This window comes from Jaculus jaculus, chromosome 1, assembly GCF_020740685.1.
Source record: "Jaculus jaculus isolate mJacJac1 chromosome 1, mJacJac1.mat.Y.cur, whole genome shotgun sequence".
In the NCBI taxonomy this organism is placed as follows: domain Eukaryota; kingdom Metazoa; phylum Chordata; class Mammalia; order Rodentia; family Dipodidae; genus Jaculus; species Jaculus jaculus.
In genome coordinates, this window is record NC_059102.1 from 273,928,636 (window position 1) to 273,948,620 (window position 19,985).

At 39.8% G+C, this 19,985-nt stretch overlaps 1 protein-coding gene across 1 annotated transcript in view; it reads right to left on the reverse strand.

Moving 5' to 3' along the window:
• Window positions 1-19,985, reverse strand: part of Hydin (HYDIN axonemal central pair apparatus protein) — a 433,096-nt gene that overhangs the window by 264,814 nt on the left and 148,297 nt on the right. Inside the window, exons 12-15 of the mRNA XM_004659564.2 lie at window positions 9,873-9,940; window positions 7,555-7,790; window positions 5,230-5,330; window positions 1,394-1,529 (exon numbers count right to left, since the gene is read on the reverse strand). Of these exons, the coding sequence (XP_004659621.2) occupies window positions 1,394-1,529; window positions 5,230-5,330; window positions 7,555-7,790; window positions 9,873-9,940 (541 nt within the window). The remainder of the gene's footprint in view (window positions 1-1,393; window positions 1,530-5,229; window positions 5,331-7,554; window positions 7,791-9,872; window positions 9,941-19,985) is intronic.

Consider the following 19,985-nt stretch of genomic DNA (forward strand, 5'->3'; position numbering starts at 1 on the left):
TAGTGAATTCCCGTCAGTCTGGGCTAGAGAGCAAGACCTTTCCTTGAAAAACCTAAAAAAATGGAAGTATGTGATACTGATCATATCTATATAAGCAGGCATTGATATTTTGTCTGTTACAGTTTTTAAATTAATATTTCTTAGAACATGGCAAAAATATTTAGTATATTGGTGACCAAGTCATTGGCTTCCTTTTAAATTTTCTGCCCATGGCAAGAGTTCTATGCTCTTCCCAGCCCTGCTGTGCTGAAATTGCTTCCCCTTGTCCTGGATGCAGGCTCCCTTCTGAGTTCCTGAGATGACTGTGCACCACAACAGCAGCCTGCTCTACTACGGGGCATATGAGCATTAGACATGTCCTGTAGCCTGACCCTTGGTTTCTGTGCGTCTATGAGAAGCCCACATAATACTCCTCACTTCCTCTTTTGTATGACAAGCCTGTGGCTAGTGAGAGGTAGCCATCTTATCCTAGCCAAGTCTTTCCTGTTTAACTTGAACACTTGAGTTGGCTTCTCTTATGACTTAGAGTTGCAGGTGACATGGGTTGAAACATTTTTCAAGTTCTCTTTAAAAAAAGATGACAAAATTCTGGCCATGTTTTGACCAATGACTACCACTTTCCTTGAACTGTATTTTTCTGATGTAGTCTAAATCTGTATTGAATCTGTGTTAACTTCCTTAAAGCTCTTTTAATTAATTTTGAACATGGAATTAAAAAAAAAAATGAACCCTCCCTTTTTTGCATAAGTGTATGTCACAGTACTAACACAACTAAGTTTTTAAACCTCAATGTATTCTTGGTAAACTATATGTCATTAGTAGCCTTCCATTGTTACAGTCTGTACAGATATTTCAGAACTTATCCATATTTGAACTGAATATTCTACCACTTAACCAGGTGTAGTGATATGTGGATAGACACAGTTTGTAAGCATTAAGAGACAGTATCTATCTTTCTCCCCTATTGTCTCTGCCCTTCTGGTCCAATAACTCCATTTAGAAATGTTGCATTGCTATAGCTTGGTGATACTGTTCACATTGCAGCCATGGACATATATGAAAATTCTTAGTTCATTTCCCATGCTTGCCTAATTCACAGGCAATTATTTGTAGGTGTGCTTCTGCATGTTGGCTTAATTGACACTTTCTCTACTTTATCAAAGGCAATTTACCTAGGAAATTAACAACTGTTTACACCTGTAGCTGCTCACACATGCAGATAGTAATGCAGTTGTAGCTTTGTAACTCTACACCCAGTTTATGTGAGGGTTAAAAATCAGAATTACATAAGATCATGTGCTTATGATTCTGGCTCTTCAAAAGGGTACTTCTTGCTTTTGAAGGGAATACCAATGAAGAAAATTTAGCACTTTAGAAGAATAAAGTTACTCACCTGGGGCAGGACCTTATAGCACCCTGGGAGGTCATCATTATTGACAAGCTGGATCATCTTCTCGTAGGGGTACTTCAAGAAGCAGCGCCCAAAGTCCACCTCCTTAGTAACCAAATGGAGGGTAGGTACAACACACCTGCTCAAGGGAGCCCATTAAAAAATTCAAAATAGAGAGCTTGTTCACATAAAGAGAATGCAGAATCCTAAAGTAAATACATTTGTCACTGTCACATAGGAATTTTTCTGTAATAACAGCATTAATCACTTTTAACTCTTCTATCATCCCTTTCTCTTAGCCTTCAGTCTCCTTTTTTTTTTTTTTTTTTTTTTTTTTTTAATAAGGAAAGGACTAGAACATAACTCCTTAGATAGCCATCTTTGGTTCATAGTGACTATCAGTTCCATTACTTTTGTTGTTGTTGTTATTTGGTTTTTTGAGGTAGGGTCTCTCTCTGGTCCAGGCTGACCTGGAATTAACTATGTAGTCTTAGGGTGGCCTCGAACTCATGGTGATCCTCCTATCTCTGCCACCCGAGTGCTGAGATTAATGACATGTGCCACCATGCCCGGCTTCCATTACTTTTTAATTAGACCTTACTTTGTCAAAGGTCCCACAGTGCAAGTTAGTTAGGGTAATGGATCTATTTCCATGCCAAACAGGGCCAGTACCACCAGCATGGAGTCTTAACTATGATACTTTGCACCAGTCAAAAGATGACTAAGCAAAGTTCACATCATCTAAATAATGGTTATAATTCTGATTCCATTGCAGCACAGCTATCTTGGATGAGTAGGCTCCAGCAGCTGCTCAGCCCAGAGTTGACTTTGTAAAAGTGGTTCTGATACAGGCTGGTAGAAGAAGGAGGGAGGGAGATGGGCAGCAAAGGGAGGAGGTGAAGCCCTGTGTTTGCAGTTGGTCTATCATTCAGTGACTTGGAATTTTTTTGGCTGTCGGTAGCTCTTAGTATCTAATCTACCCAGTGTCATTGTCACAACACACAGTGCCATGGTGAATAGTACTGGATTCTAAATTACATGAAGCCTGGTTTAATGCTGACTTTACAAAGCACAAGGTACACTACTTCGGGTCAGCTGTTTCCTTCTCAGGTCTCATTTCTCTACAAGGTAAAATGAATGTCATACTTGGGATTGAGTGGCATTATTATTCTTCTTAAGGCACTAGGGGGAACCCAGGAGAAACTGAAAGGAGGGTGCAGCCCAAGAGTACGTAAGTGTGCAGTGAGAGGAGGTAAACCTGTCATGAAGGCATGGCAAGCATCGTTGCTGTCTCTCTCAGTGTCACCTGAGGGGGCAAGTTTTAAAAGCAACTCTTCTGTTGAGAGTCACTGAGCAGCTCCAGAAGATGAAATCAAAAGTGATGACATGAAAGGGCCTCTCTTTGACACTAATGCTTATGATTGAGCAGGAATTGACTATTCATTTTTAGTTGGAATGGAAGTTGTCAGTTGACTCAATGACTTTTTCAAAGCTAACCCTGTGCTGCCTGAACCACTGTGACTGAGAGGGTTTATAATATTTTATTTGGGTCACAACATACCTTAAGAGGAAACTCATGTTCTCTTCCGACATCATCATTATTATTAATATGTTTTATTTATTTATTTATTTATTTATGAGAGAGAGAGAGAGAGAAGCAGAGAGAGTAAATATGGGTGTACCAGGGCCTCTTGCCACTGCAAACAAATTCCAGACACATGCCCCACCTTGTGCATCTGGCTTATGTGCATAGTAGGTAATTGAACCCAGGCCCTCAGTCTTTGCAACCAAGCACCTTTAACTGCTGAGCCATCACTCCAACCCCTATTATTATTTTTAAGTCAGGATAGCTACTGGGAAAAGAGGATACAAAATATTAGAAGAAGACTGCATAGAAAAGGAATATAAGACCAGACTAAAAGGCAAACTTGAGCCTAGAACAGATTAGATCAAAAAGATTTTGTTCTTTTTAATCAAATAAAAATCTTTAAAAAAAAAAACAAAGGGATCAGGGGCTGGAGAAGATAGCAGTTAAGCAGTTAGGGTGTTTGCCTGCAAAGCCAAAGAACCTGGGTTCAATTCCCCAGGACCCATGGAAGCTGGGGACATATGCATCTGGAGTTTGTTTGCAGTGGCTGGAGGCCCGGGTGTGCCCACTCTCTCTCTCTCTCAAATAAATAAATAAATGAATAAAATTAGAAAGACACCTTTAAAAAAAAAAAGAGGATCAGAAATTCAAAGTCATCCTCAGCTACATAGTGAGCTAGTATGGGTTACATGGAACCCTTCTTCAACAATGAAAAAGTAAGGGCTGGCGAGATGACTCAGCAGTTAAGAGCACTTCCAGTTCTAGCATGGGGTTTCTGAGGAGCTCCAAGAGTCCAAAGGAGTTCAATATCCATGATCTACATATGAACAGCTGGACATGTATGGCCATGCTTGTTTGTAACCCTAATCCCATGGACAGCAGAGGCTTAAGAATCTCAGGGTCTTATATACAAAAATGCAAGAGGCTAGCTCAAGTAAGAACAAGCTGAGGGGTGATGGAGCTGGGTGCCCATTGTTCTCTTTTGTCTGATGCAGGTGAACACATTCCCCACAGGCAAGGGCTTGGGGTGTCACATGGCTACATACATATGCATAAACCACATACACAAGTACCACATTATATTCAGAGATGCCAAAAAGTAAGTAAACAAAATACTAAGTAGACTAACAAAAGTTCAAATTCTATTAGGCTTGCTATTTGTCTTTATTCAAACTCAAGACACATGAAATGCAGCCAGCTCCTCTCTGTTCACCAATCAGCACATCAGAACCTTTTAAAGGAATATCTTCCCAAGACCCATGAGAAACCTGAATTCCACAGACCGGTACATTAGTCTTAGCAGTATTGCTAAGTCATCTCTCCTGTGTATGGCATTTTTACCCACACTCTTGGAAGTTGGTCCTGAGTTTATGATTATGTATTATTAGTAGGGCATGTTACCTTCCTCATCACCACCATCAGGGTGAGGAGACACAAGTCAACAAATGGCAGATATAGGATTTTAATCTGACTCCAGAGTCCCTTCCTGACACCCTAAAAAAGAGCCAAGCTGAGGAGTTTAAATTGTAAGAGAGAAGCCTCACTTGAGAGGGCCATTTATAAGCCTGCTACTCAAGTCCTAGGGACACTGTCCTGGGATAGGAGGTGTGTTAGTTAAAAGAATCTTCCCTTACAGGGTAAAGAGAAGCACCTTCCTGCTGCATGACTTTGGAGTAAGTAAGTATTAGATTGAAAAATAGAAATAGGGCTGGAGAGATGGCTTAGTGGTTAAGTGCTTGCCTGTAAAGCCTAAGGACCCCGGTTCGAGGCTCCATTCCCCAGGTCCCACGTTAGCCAGATGCACAAGGGGATGCATGTGTCTGGAGTTCATTTGCAGTGGCTGGAGGCCCTGGCACACCATTCTCTCTCTCTCTCTGCCTCTTTCTCTCTTTCTGTCTGTCGCTCTCAAATAAATAAATAAAAATGAACAAAAAAATTTAAAAAAAGAAAAATAGAAATAAAATTCAGCAACTGGTCGCCTCTCCCTGCTCAAGGTCCTTTCGTTTCTATACTTTGAGAGGCAGACCAGTCAGAGAACAACACTAACTCTTCAGCATGCAGCCATTCCTATCTTCAACAATGGTGCTTTTGAAGCATCTGCTATTCTAACAGCTTTGCTATTTGCATATCAGATTCAGCTTTCCTTCACAGGAATGCAGAGGGTTGTGGTTGGGCTGGTAACTGCCTTCTGGGAGGCAGCCCGCATTGGACTCAGGAAAAACTCTGGAAGAAAGAAATAGGTGAATGTTACCTGGCTGTGATTAAGAGCGCCAGCACTTCTTCCCCAATGCCCACCACATCTACCACCAGTGCTAGCTCATATTTCTGCACAGTGTTGGAGCATAGAGTCACCTGGAAAGAAAAAGGTGAAAAATTGCTCTTTTAAAAGGCCAGCTCTCTGTGCAAGGGAGAGAAGAGAGGGGAGGACAGCCTCATCCATGCAGTTTCTAAGTGCTTCATTGGCTTCCTGGCATTTTACATTTTTAGGTGAACAAGTTACATTGTAGGGTCAGGGCATGCTGGGTGCTTTCAAAGGCCAGGTTAGAACCAAAATGGCTCTTAGCACAATAGGTTGGAGCATTTGTAGGCCATTTCATCATAGGAGCTATATACCTACATGTGTATAAAATAATCATGAAGTGATAAAAATTGCACAAATTTTAATTATTGAAATTTAAATTATTCTTTATACCTCTGGGCTATATGAATGATAAAACATCAATACACTGACCAGCCGGTACAATGAAAGTTCTTTTACACCAAAGTAAATGAAAGTAATCATGTACATTCCAGAAACTGCATAAGAAATAAATCTCTTTCTTTAATGACCAAAATCCTGTCTTCTACCATATTCATTATTAGAGCAGAAAATGACAACCTCCAAAGAAAGGTCCATCTAAGGACATCTAACTAGAAATTTTTACAGTGTGGTTTTATATTCGGCTACTGTGAAACTTTATGTTTAGGCTTTTTGAAAGCTTTATTATAACTTTTAATTGCTTTAAGATGGTTTGTACTGGAAGAGGTCCTTGTTAGTCTAGAAAACAGCTTCTGGCATGGGTTAAGGGTTTCTCTCTATAAATTATGTATCAGGTACTAATTAAAATCTTTTTGGTTGCAGAGGGAATCGCTAGATGCAAATGTGAGTCCACACAGACCTGGCTGAAATGCAGAGCAGGAGAAAATATTAAGCTTGGAAAAAGCTTTGCCAAATATAAATATAAATATACACAAAAAATAAAGTGAAGATGAAGTCATTGGCTTGGAAAGAATACTTGTAGGGTTTGGAGAAAAGCAGACTATTTAGTGTGACTATAACACCATTTTATGTATTGGGTTCATCATTAGAAGAAAAGAAAGTGGTTCTGGCAGAAGGTTGCTATAGAGGTAGGATGTCTTTTCAAATCTTCCTGTGCTAGCTGGGAGAGGCCAATTAAACATAAGTGTCATGTAGGCTAAAAAACAAACAATAAATTAACTCATCATCATCATAATAATAATAATAAATTCATTGTAGCAGTGTTTTTTTTTTTAACCAGGGAAACTACAGTTAGCAATTTTGAAAAAATGTCATGATGTATGAGAACAATGGATCCCTGAAAAAGCCCAAAGCATAGCTGAAAATTCCCAAAAAGATTTAAGATGAATGGATAGGAGGTGAGATACTAAGAAGTATCTAAAACAAATTTAAGGGAAGAAACAATAGCTGGATTAAATGATGACTAAGGAAAAAGATAACTCACCTTAGCTATGATATCTTACTTTGAGTGTGTGGTGTTTGCGTGTGTGAGTGGGGGCATGTATGTGCCATGCATGACACATGTATGGAGCTCAGAGAACAACTTCAGGTGCTGGTTCCTACCTTCCACCTTGTTGCTCACTGCTGCATTAGGAGGCTAGCTGGCCTGTGAGCTTCTGGGGATTTTCTGTCTCTACCTCCCTTTTTGTCCTATACATGCTGGGATTACCGACACTAGTGCAAGAGCATCTAGTTTTATGTGGGATCTGAGGTCCTGAACTCAGGTACTCACACTTGCCCAACAAGTGCTTTATTCACTGAGGCATCTCTGAGCCCTGGCATCTTCTTTTCCAGAAAACATAAAATCAGTTATAGTTAGGTGTGGCACTTGGAGGCCACAACCAAGGCCACTGAACTCTGATTTCAGGCCAAGCATAAGATGAGGGTGGGGGCCATAAGTAGCTTCCTCGTCCTTCTTGTGGACCTAAACACAAAGCACTGATGAATCGAAATACACTGGTATTTGTCAGGAGGCCCCAATTCACATTATAAAGCTGACTATGCTGACTATCATCTTGGCATACATCTTTATATTTATTGATATGAAGGACCTAAGTCTGAGTTATTCCACTGTTTTTTATATTAGTACTAATGGGTGGATTATCTTTATAGAGCAGAGGTTTCACTAGGAATATTTAGAAGCCACAATTTTGATGAAGGCAATGTAGTTAAGATTTCCTATATGATTTGACAGGCACCCCCTCCCACTGTCCCTGGATATAGAATCATAGGTGAGGTCCCAGTGGCTATATGAAAGTTGGCATGTGTATACTTTACCTTGATAGCACTGAAACCCTGGGCACGAATGGTGCCACAGTTGGGAGTGATGGTGAATTCTTTTGGCTTTGTTGTGGGTATTTCTGCATTGATCCAAGACTGTTTTCTGCTCTCTGAATCCTGTCCATAACTTGGAATGCTTTTTGGGCCACAGCCATCTCCACGGACATGCAATTTGAAGGTCATAGGGACCAAAGACGTATTATTGAGAGAACACATCAAGGTATGAGGAAATCCTGAAAAACAAAATATGAGGGGAGAAATAAAAGCCCCTTACCCAATAGCCTCCCTTGGCAACAATATCCCCTGGTAATTGTACAACATCTTTTATGAACTGTGTATATACTAACTACTTAACTCTAACTCGTCCTGAGAATTTAAAAAAATTTTAAGTGCACAAAATAATGCATTTCACCATGACATCTTCACACATGAACATCATGTATTTTACCCTTATTCATCCATTACCATCTTATTTTCAATCAAGTACATTTTATTCACTCAAAGACTATGTGTCATACATTTACCATATGGCAGGCTAAAGAGTGATACAAAACAAAGCCCTGATTACCACCCAGGCTCCTCCAAAGAGGCAGCCTCCATGACTAGTTTTCTGAGTTGTCTTGCAGAAGTATGTTTGTCTTTAGTTTTGGCATAAAGAACAGACTTTGGAAAATAGAGAACTATGCTCAATTTTATTTGCCAATGCATGAAAAGAGAAGCCTACATGGTTTGGTCCTCTGTATGACCCAGAGCCTGCTACCAAGAGGGAATGGAATTAGTTCTGGTCCTGTGTGAGGACCACGTTCTCAGGGTTGATAACACAGTATGGAGTCATAGCTTCTGAGAGAGATTCAGTATCTGCTTTGAGGCCAGCCAAAGATTAACCCTGATTTTACCTCCCTCAAACTCTCTGATATGTGACATCCAGCCTTCTGTTTGGTGAGATTCTGGCTCCTTTCTTAAGAGATGTAGCTCTTCTTTGGCCTCTGACTAGACTAGACTCCATAGGTGGCCATTGTATCACTACTATTTCAGAGCAAGAAGAATTGATCTATAGGCACAGGAAAACATATGTGCTCATTTATACTAGATTTAAGTCCTGCTCTTCTGCCTTGAGCCACCTTCTCTTAAGTAGTTTTCTTGGAAATTGCAGAGGAACTGCTAGAAAGTCAATTTTATAATCACGGGATTGCAACAGCTAACTTTTGAATTTGCCCAAAATAATTCTTGAAGTTTTAGTCATCCTATAAGCACATTGATCTTCCTAACTACCACCCAGACTACTTTCCTGAAGCCAGAAGTTTTTCATTGAATAAAGCCAATTTTAACCTACTTAGAACAGTTCCTTGTACTAGTGTCTGCTATATCCCACACTGCTTGTCAACAAGCCTAATGGAAGAGGACATTAGTTTCTTAAAGAATGAGTAAGGATCAATGATAAGACCTTCAATCCTACCACACTTCTTTTCTATCTACATTTCCACTTGAATACAAGTATTTTACAGTGGTAGGCATCCATGTTCCCTTTAGTTAGCATCTAGCAGATAAGCAACTTCGGATAATTGACATGATTAGATGGAATGTTCAAGGATTTACAGAAGCAAATCAAACTTCTCCTAGTACTTTAAATATTATTGTTAAAATATTACTTATTTACTTACTAGAGGGAGAGAGAGAGGGAAAAAGAGGGAGAGAGACTAAGAATAGGCATGTTAGGGCCTACAACCACTGCAAATGAACTCCAGACACATGTGCCCCCTTGTGCATCTGGCTTCCATGGGTCCTGGGGAATCAAACTGGGATCCTTCAGCTTTGCAGGCAAGCACCTTAACTATTAAGTCATCTTCTCCAGCCCCAAATATTATTCTAAAGGATAATATTCTTAAAAGATTTAGATACAGAACAGGGCTCTCAAGTAGCTCAGTGGTACAGCACTTGCTTAGCATGTGCAAAGCCCTGGGTTTGACCCCAGCACTGCCAGGATACAAAGCAAAAGCAACAACAACACTCAAAAAAGAAGCTCTCCAAATGTAGAGTGGAGGTTGTTCAAATAGTAGGTGAAGCATAAGGTGTTTGTTATCTCACTGTTGGAAGACAGATGGCTTGAACCTGAAAGCTCATAATGTCTAGGACCAAGCTACTACTTTTATATATTATCCATGAAATGGTGTCAAAATACCACTGTCACAGAGGTAGAGGCCCTCTATCTATTAAAAATGGCAAGAGAAGCACTTTGTAACTTTCTCCTCTCATGAAGACACATGCACATGAAAAGTACTATCCAATTTCTAAATTTAAAATGGAAAGTTACTCACCATAGGAAACATCACCAAAGTGCAGAGCAGGGACATTAAAATGGAAGGTAGGTCCAATGACACAGCCTCTGAAAGTAAAAACAAAAATTAGGGGGATAGGGAGAGAATCCAGCGAGTCAAGGTAATGATCAGAACCAGAAAGAGGGTATATACTAAAAAATAAATCTTGGCATAAAACCAACTACAGAATCTAGGAAATTATGAGATGATGGGATATCTATCACACAGTGGTCCTTAACATTTTTCAAGACTTAAATCATAGGTTTTAGGATGTGGTGATTAGTTTATAACCTTATTACTACCAGGGAAGAGGTGGATAGATTACCAAACAAATGGTATAAAATGTCATTAATTTGGAAAAGTCACATATCCTATTATGGTATTAACTCATCAAGAAATAAAAATTACATAAGAAAAGAGATGCCACCAGATACTCAACCGTGGACACTTCAAGCCTTATAATTGGCCAAACAGGCCAAATGAGCCAACGGGTGCAATAGTGGCATGTCTGTCATGGTGGAAACCAACTGCCCTCCGTTGGACTGGAGGCCTGCTCCAAGGGAGGGAATACATCCCTGATACTGAAAACTTAAAACAGGGTAGTCAAGAGCCCTAGGGGTGTAACATCTGCTGATGTCTGGATAAGTGTATATACTATGCTTACCAAACTGCTGAGTAAGCACTTCTCTTAATATTCATTCCCTTATATTAATGCTACTCTCATTTTGGGTAGAGAATCTTCTCTTCAGATGGCAGTGACCTTGGGATGACTCAGAAGGTATCATGGTGCTGGAAAGAAGTGACTAGAGTACTGAGTAACATCTTGATCCCACCTTCCAAGGCTCAGGCTCTAATGCAGAAGAGGTGGCAGAAAGAATGTAAGAGCCAAAGGAAGGGTAGGACTCCTTACAAAGTGCTCCCTCCAGACATAAAATGGCCTGAAATCCATGATTTCATAGTGCCTGACTCTACCTATACAAGACCATCATAAGAGGAGGGAAAGATCATGACATCAAAATAAAAGAGAGACTTATTGAGATGGGGAGGAGATATGATGGAGAATGGAATTTCAAAGGGGAAGGTGGGGGTGGGGTAGGGGAGGGTATTACCATGGGATATTTTTTATAATCATGGAAAATGTTTTAAAAATTGAGAAAAAATAAAATTCAATTAAATTTTAAAAAGTTACATAAGAGCTGATCCAATAAAGACCATCAAAGATTATCAATGATACTATCCATACCTAACTCATATGTTCATAAGACTCTTTTTTTTTGAGGTAGAGTTTCACTATAGTCCAGACTGACCTGGAATTCACTATATAGTCTCAGAGTGGCCTTCAACTCATGGTAATCCTCCTGCCTCTGCCTCCAGAATGCTGGGATTAAAGGCATGTGCCACCACACCTGACTTCATAAAACTTTTGATTCCAGTCACATTCCCACCTTACTGTAATTGTGGCTGGTCACTATCCCTCTTTTGGCCTCAGTCTCTCTTCTTCCAGTATAAAAGATATGATTAGATTAGGTGTGCCTTGAATGACCTTTACTTCAAATATTGATCTATTTCTCCTTCAGTGCAAAGCTTCAAGAGATTCTATCTTAAAATAACCATTAAGTTCTGAAATCTTGAATTTAGCTCAAGTGGCAAGTAGAAAACTGGTCTTCAAAGATGTCAATGTTCTTATCCATATAATTTATGACTTATGTTAGTTTATATGGCAAAGGGGAACTTGGGAAGCAGATGGCATTAAGGATTTTCATACACAGAATTTAAAATGGAAAAATCCTGGTAGACCCATGTAATCACATAGGGCCTTTAAAAACAGAGGGAGCCAAGGAGAGATCAGAGTAATTCAATGTGAGAACTCAAACATCTGTAGCTGGATTTGGAGACATAAGGGGACCATGAACCAAGAAAATGGGCAGCCTCAAGATGCTACAAAAATTTAGGGAAAAGATTTCCTCTGGGAGACCTACAAGGTTTCCCAAAAGAAGACAGATTTCTGTCAGAGTACCTGATGACCCACCAATGGTTAGTGGTAAGACCCTACTGCTGAAGACACTATATGCAGATGGTACAGAACATGGAGTGACCTGGCTGGAACCTGGAAGAGAGTCAGTGCCCAGACAGTTAGCTCATCTAGTGCCAGAAGGTGCTACATGAGCGACTGGGGGAAAATGACCAACATCTGTCCAAGCAACTGGTGGTCTAAGTAAGCTATTCAGCAGCAACAACCTGACATGATGCTCACACAAGTGCAATAGTGGCACACAGCCATGGTGGGAAACCATCTGCTCTTGATATGGCTAAGTGATCTGCTCAATGGAATGGAACCTGTAGCTGGAGCTGGGAAACAAGTCAGAACCATATCTAAAAATGAACCCACTCTCCATCATCAAGCTCTCACTAATTGTGAGCTACAAGAAGGCCTACATCTATTAAATTCTCTCTATAATAATAATGGTTACCCCATCTATCTGGTGATCACCTTACTATCTATTGGAGAATTTGATTCTCTTTTTCAGATGGACACAGATCCTAAGGAGAGGACAAGTCCATCACACCTCAAAAGGGCTCCAGATGAAACTAAGAGTAATTGGGGAAATAAACAAGAGTGCTGCTTTCTTGGTGAACCTGGTACCAGCACAAGGGTGAAGGAGACAGATACAGAGAACATTCAACTCCTACTAAACCAGATACCCAGAGACACAGAGGCTCCCAAGACCTCATCACTGAAGCAGACCTAAAATGAACCCAATATGGCTTGGGAAAATTTACAGAAGAGGGACAGAAAGAATGTAAGAGCCACATATTGGGTCATTATGCACAGAGACATTGCCTCTTACCCATAACTGATGGCTAACCCCACAATGCACCTTCCATATTCTCCAACAAAGAGGGTGCCTGCAGAAGGGGGAGGGCGGGGAGAAGGCTAATGATGGTACCAACATGACTGTATACACTGTGTACATAACAAATAAAAATAAACTGGGTGTGGTGGTGCACATCTTTAATCCCAGCACTAGGGAGGCAAAGGTAGGAGGATTGCTGAGAGTTCAAGGCCACCCTGAGACTACATAGTGAATTCCAGGTCAGCCTAAGCTAGAGTGAGACTCTGCCTCGTAAAACCAGAAAGAAAGAAAGAAAGAAAGAAAGAAAGAAAGAAAGAAAGAAAGAAAGAAAGAAAGAAAGAAAGAAAGAAAAGTTTTTCTCTGGGATATCCAGAAAGAGATATGGCCCTTTGATCACCTAGATTTTGGCTTAGTAAGACCAGTGTTGGACTTCTGTAATCTGTAGAACTATGAAATAATAAATCTTTATTGTTTTAAGCTACAAATTTGTGATGTCTTACAACAAAATAAAACTATGGTATCAGGCATTTTTGTTTATCTCATAAAATTGCACAAAGCAGTCATTTAATCAGTGTAGAAGTTGAAAAAGCAGAGATAAATCACATGTATCCAGAAGCTATTATAACAGAGGGAACTGTGGCTGAATGATGCCATCTGGACTTACATATGGTCACATGAATTCCAACAGGACTACTCTTCTGTATATTAAGAGAGTCTATACCAAAATCTTGATATACATCAATGCAGGAAACTGTTAAGTTCTAATTTTAAAGACTAAGAAAGAGAATGATTAGATTACGATGATATGTTAAATGAAGCAAGCTGAATATGAAATATATTTATGCTATGTGTTGTAGACACGTTCACATTGCTGAGATGAACATCCAAATCAGGCGCAGTTTAGTGGAGGAAGGGGTTTCTTTCAAGTTTGCAGATCCAGGAAAGGGGGGAGTTCTATCAATGGCAGAAGAAGCTGTTTATACATGTCCATGCAAAGAAGCAACTAGCTTATAAAAACCAAAAGTAGAAACACAAACCTGCAGTAAGTAGCAGGGGCCCTGCCAGCGCTCAGACTGCTCTGCATATCTTTGGGCTGGAAATCTGATCCATCCTCAAACATACCTTAAGGCTGGACCCCAGAATCTGCCCTCAGCCACACAGCTGGAGACCCAAGTTATTAGCACTGAGTGCTGTGGCCCTGTGTGGCATATGGCAGGCATCAGTGTGTATGGGTGGAGTGTGGAAGCCTGCATCGCTTGGATACAGGTTGGGAGTTGGGGTAATTTCAGACACTGCCAGATAGTCTAATTTCAGTGCAACCACGTGGGCTACCCAGAGCTACACAGAGGTGGCACAGCTGGGAACACATAGGCTCTAGAGAAACTAGGGATTGAAGAACCTTATCTCAACATAGTAAAGGCTATTTATAAAGCACCTTAAACCCAAATCATGCTAAATGGGGAAAAACTTGAAGCATTCCCATTGAGATCAGCAACAAGATGGAGTGCCAGCTGTTAACATTGCTCAGTATAGCACTAGAAATCCTAGCCCAAGCAATAAGACAAGAGAAAGAAATAAAAGATATAAATTGGAAAGGAAGAAGTCAAAATAGCTCTATTTGCAGATGACATGATCTTATACATCAGTGAGCCCAAAAAAACTCTACCAGAAAACTTCTATAGGTGATAAATTCTTTCAGCAAAATGGCAATATACAAAATCAACACATCAAAATCAGTAGTGTTCCTATATATCAAAGACAAAAACACAGAGAAAGAGATCAGAAAGGCTGTCCCATTTTCAATATTCACAAAATAAATACCTTGGAATATCATTAATCAAGGAAGTAAAAGACCTATTCAACAAAAACATAAAAACACTGAAGAAAGAAATTGAGGAGGATGAAAGAAGTTGGAAAGACCTCCCATGCTCATGGATAGGTAGAATTAATATTGTGAAAATGGCCATTCTACTTTTGGTAGACTAGCCATATATTGATTCAACACAATACCAATAAAAATTCCAGCATCATTCTTCACAGAGATAGAAAAAACAGTCTCAAAATTCATATGGAACTAGGCTTTGGATATCCAAAACTATATGCAGCAAAAGAAATATCACTGACGGTATCACTATACCTGATTTCAAGCTATTCTACAAAGCCACAACAATACAAACAACATGGTACTGGCAAAAACATACATATAGATCAATAGAACAGAATAAAAGATTCAGGTCTTATTTCAAGCAGCTATAACTACCTGTTCTTCGACAAAGAAGCCAATAATGCATACTGGAGAAAAGGCAGCCTTTTCAACAAATGATGCCAGAGAAATTGAATAGCCATATGTAGGAAAATGAATCTAGATCCACTTCTCTCACCCTGGGCAACAATCAACTCCAAATGGCTATATAAGATCTGAAACTCTAAAATGACTAGATGAAAAAATAGGGACAACACTCCAAGATATAGGAGTGGGGTAAATCTTCTCAAATAAGACTCTGGTAGCTCAGAAAAGTAAACAAACACTCAACCAGTGGAATTTCATGAAATTAAGAAGCTTTTGTACAGACAGGCATACCATAAATAGAACCAACAGACAACCCATGTAATGGGAGAAAATCTTTACCCCCATCAGAGTCGTAATATCTAGAATCTACAAAGAACTCAAAAAAAAAAAAAAAAAAAAAAACCTAAGCAGAAAAAAAATCAAACAATCCACTCAAAAAAAAAAAAAAAATGGGGAGAGAACTGAACAGAGGATTCTCACAGGAAGAAATACAAATGACCACTACTCATTTAAAGAAATGTTCAGCATCCTTAGCCATCAGACAATGCAAATTAAAACAACTTTGAGATTCTACCATACTCTAGTCAGGATGTAAATCATCAAAAAATCAAATGACAACAAATGTTGGTAAGGATGTGGGGCAAGGGGGAACCCTCATTCTCTGCTGGTGAGAGTGCAAACTTGTACAACCATATGGAAATCAGTATAGAGATTCCTGAAAAAGATGAAAATATACCTACCATCTGACCCAGCTATTCTATTCCTTTGTGTTTACCACAAAGACTACATTCTTTATTTTAGACATACTTGCTTAATCATGTTTATTGCTACTCTATTCACAATAGCTAGGAATTGGAATCAACTCAGGTGCCCATCAACAGATGAATGAGTAATAAAGATATGGTACATATACACAATGGAATTCTACTCATCAGCAAAGAGAAATGAAATAATGAAATTTGCAAGAAAATGGATAGACTTGAAAAATTTCAAGCTAAGCAGGTCACACAGTCTAAGAAAGAAATACCACCTATTTTCTCTCATATGTTGTAACTGAAATGGACCAGTTAAAGAGGAGGGAAAAGGCACTAAGAATTAGGAGTGTGGGTATATAACTAGAATGAGACCAAGAAAAAGTGAAAATAGGGAGGAAGGAGAGGAGAGGATAACAGACAAACTAATAGAGGGAAAGAATATTGGGGGATCAAAAGAAGGGAGGGTGGAGAGGGGAACTACATAAATCTAAAAATTAAAGTAGTTAGTACATTAGGAACCACTCTGTGAGATACCAGTATACAAGATACAACCCCCAATTAAGGGAGGTGGATGAGCCAGACCAATATACCCAAGTAGCAGGTGGAGAAAGCTTAATCCTAAAAATCACAGGCTTTGGCTTGTGAATCCTAGGACCAGAACTGGGTTATCCCCCCACCCAACCTCACTGTGAGCAGTTGTCTAGGAAAATCTGTGAGGTTCATTTCTAAGCGCTTATTTACCCAACAAAGATAAAAGGTAAGTCCCTATCGCTGAAGAAACCATAGGTTGCCATCCCAGGACACCAAGAGACCACATGGGAATTGAGAGGAAAGCCAGTTCTCCCCTGATAAACCCTCATGGTACTGAAAAGTGCTTTGGGAGCTAGTATGTGATAATGGTCACCGACAGCATGAGTAAATAAGAGATGCTGCAAGTTGTGCCACCCATCAGCTAAGAAGCACACACTTGTACAATAGTAGCCCGTGTGGGTAACCATCTGCCCCAACTGGACATGAGACCCACTCACTGGGAGAAGCTCATAACTGGTGCTGGAACCAAGCCAGAGCACCCTCCCACACACACACACACAAAAACACACAACTACCAGAGAGAAGCCCCCATTGTCCTCTGGACAAGTTGAATGTATATCCTATATAACTGTTTCTCAAAATTGTATGTATACCCCCCGCCCCCAATCAAAGTTGCTCTTACCCTTGGCTGGAGAATCTTTTATTATGCGATGGCAAAGAATTCCGGGGAGATTCAAGATCCACCAATTCAACAAGATAACAGATTGCTCACCATGAAATGTGCCACCTCTATCACATTTACCAGGTCCAGGAGATACTGCAGAGGAAGCATCAACACGAGTATTCCTCCCAATGCTAGCCTGCCAACCCTCTAGGGAAACAGCAATAAATACCGAGGTGAACAGAAACACATCGAGACAGAAATACAGAGAACTCAACACTAAAAACAAACTGCTAACACACTCAAGGCTCAGGGATTGCTGCAGAAGAGTGGGTGGGAAGATTTTAAGAGCCACAGGGTGAGTAGAACTATCCTGAGATACAGCTGTCCCCATAAACTGGCAGAGGCCCTAAGTACCCAAAAGAGAACACTAAGGACCCTACTGAGGAGGGCCCTCAGGGAAATGGGGAAGAGGATGAGGGGATACAAGACTGTAATCTATGTAAAAATATTTATATACATAAATAAAAAGTATATGGAAAAAATACCTTAGTCTATGAGGGACATACATTCAAACTACCACACTATGGTTCAAGCTTTATAAAGTAACATTAACAAAATAGGAATCAGCTGGGCGTGGTGGCACACCCCCTTTAACCCCAGCACTCGGGAGGCAGAGGTAGGAGGATCACCACGAGTTTGAGGCCACCCTGAAGTGAGTTCCAGGTCAGCCTGAGCTAGAGTGAGACCCTACCTCAAAAAAAACAAAATAAAAATAAATAAATAAATAAATAAATAAAAAATTAAAAAAGGAAACAAAACTGCTCATAGGAAATTTTATAAACACATACAATTTTATAGTATTGTTTATTCAAACACTTAAACTATAGTTTCATGTAATTTAAGAAATAAAAAAAAGTATATTTATCCTAATAATTTCAAGGTGTATTAGCCAAAATTATGTGGTATCAATGCCATTGTTGGGCCATAAGGGAATAAAAAAATAAAATTCTAGAATCTGTAACATTAACTTCACAGACATTTCTTGAAGGCCAAAGAAGTTTCCACTCCCCCAAAGTAATAAGTGAAGTCAGTGTTATGTTGGAAGCAGATTATACTATACATGCATTTTCAGCCTTAATAACCAGTTATTTATGTATGACACCAGACATTAAACAGGATTTCAACAATTACTGTTCATGGTTTAATGGGTTAGAACATTTCTGAACACACCCAACACTGAGCTTTAAAAAGTAGGGAAGGAAATTTAGGCAAGTCTTTCTCTTAGAAATTGTTGAATAATTTAGTGATAGAGGCCTGTAAACATTTCCTCAGCAGTTGAGTTTTCCTTCCAGTGGAAGAAAGCAGAAATGAACATTAAAAAGAAAACATGGAAACTTGAGGGAAAATGGTAATATCCAGAAGATAAATAGATAGATAGATAGATAGATAGATAGATAGATAGATAGATAGATAGATAGATAGATGATAGATAGATAGAATGAGAGACTTAATCTCCATAGAGCAACGGGAATATTCGTCCAGGTTCACTTGAGAGATTGCTAGATCCTATTAGACATAATGGGGAAGACACAAGTACACTTTAACTATTCATTCATTGCTAATGATAAGCACTTTTACTTTAGGATATTTAGGAGAAGAGATTAGAGATTTAAAATATCTGGGCTGGGGATGTAGCTCACTGAAAGATTGATTGCCTAACATACACAAGGCCTCAGGTTCAATCCCCAGCACTAATAATAGTAACAATAATAAAATATCCACCCAGAAAATTACAGAACCCTTGTTGAATATTATGGGATACTGAAATGTTTTAAATGACAGATGCACCAATTATACATTATAATTCATTCATTTAAAGTGTACAAATTAGGGATATGGAGATGGCTCCATGGGTAAGAACACTTGCTGTGCAAACATGAGAATGTGAATTCAATCCACAGAATCCACATTAAAAGAAAAGAAGCTGGGGAGCTCGAGGGATGGCTCAGCAGTTAAAGTGTTTGCCTACAAAGCCAAAGGACCCAGGTTCGATCCCCCAGGGCCCATGTTAGCCAGATGCACAAAGGGGCACATGCATCTGGAGTTCGTTTGCAATTGCTGGAGGCCCTGGTGCACCCATTCTCCCCCAACTCTGTCAAATAAATAAATAAATAAAAATAGTTCTTATTTTTAAAGCTGGGGCTGGAAAGATGGTCTAGTGGTTAAGGCACTTGCCTGCAAAGCCTAAGGACCCATGTTTGACTCTCCAGGTCCTTCATAGGCCAGGACACACTGATGTGAGCACACAAGGTTGCACATGAGCACAAGGCTGCACACATGTCTGGAGTTCGATTTCAGTGGCTGGAGGCCCTGGCATGCCAATTCTCCCTCTCTCTTTCTCATAAAAAAAGGCCAGTTTTTTTGGCTTTCCTCAAAAACAAAAAAGCTAGATGGTCTGGAGAGACAGCTTAATGGTTAAGGCACTTGCTGCAAAGCCAAAGGACCCATGTTTGACTCCCCAGATTGCATGTAAGCCAGACGCACAAGGTGACACATGCACAAGGTTTCAGTGGCTGGAGGCCCTGGCATGCCAATTCTTTCTCTCTTTCTCATAAAAAAAAAAAAAAAAAAGCTGGGCACACTGTAACCCTAGTCCAGAGGGAGGAGCATCACTGTGGCTAGCTGATTAGTCAGTCTGACTAAAAATGGTGGCTCTAGATTCAGTGAGACTCTGTCTCAAGAAAACAGAGCAGAATAGTGATAGAGCACACTAAACCTCTTCTCTGGCCTCCACATGCATGTGCAAAGGCATATCTGCACACACATGTGTATACACTATACACACACAAAGAAAAAAATACACAGATCAATAGTGTTTATACAGTTTCAGATAATGAGCAACAGTCACAATCTTAGCACATTTTCCTCACCTCACAAAGAAATCCCATGCCCTTCAGCTATTATCACTCTCTACCTCTCATCCCTAGCCCTAATCTACTGATTTACATGGATTAACCT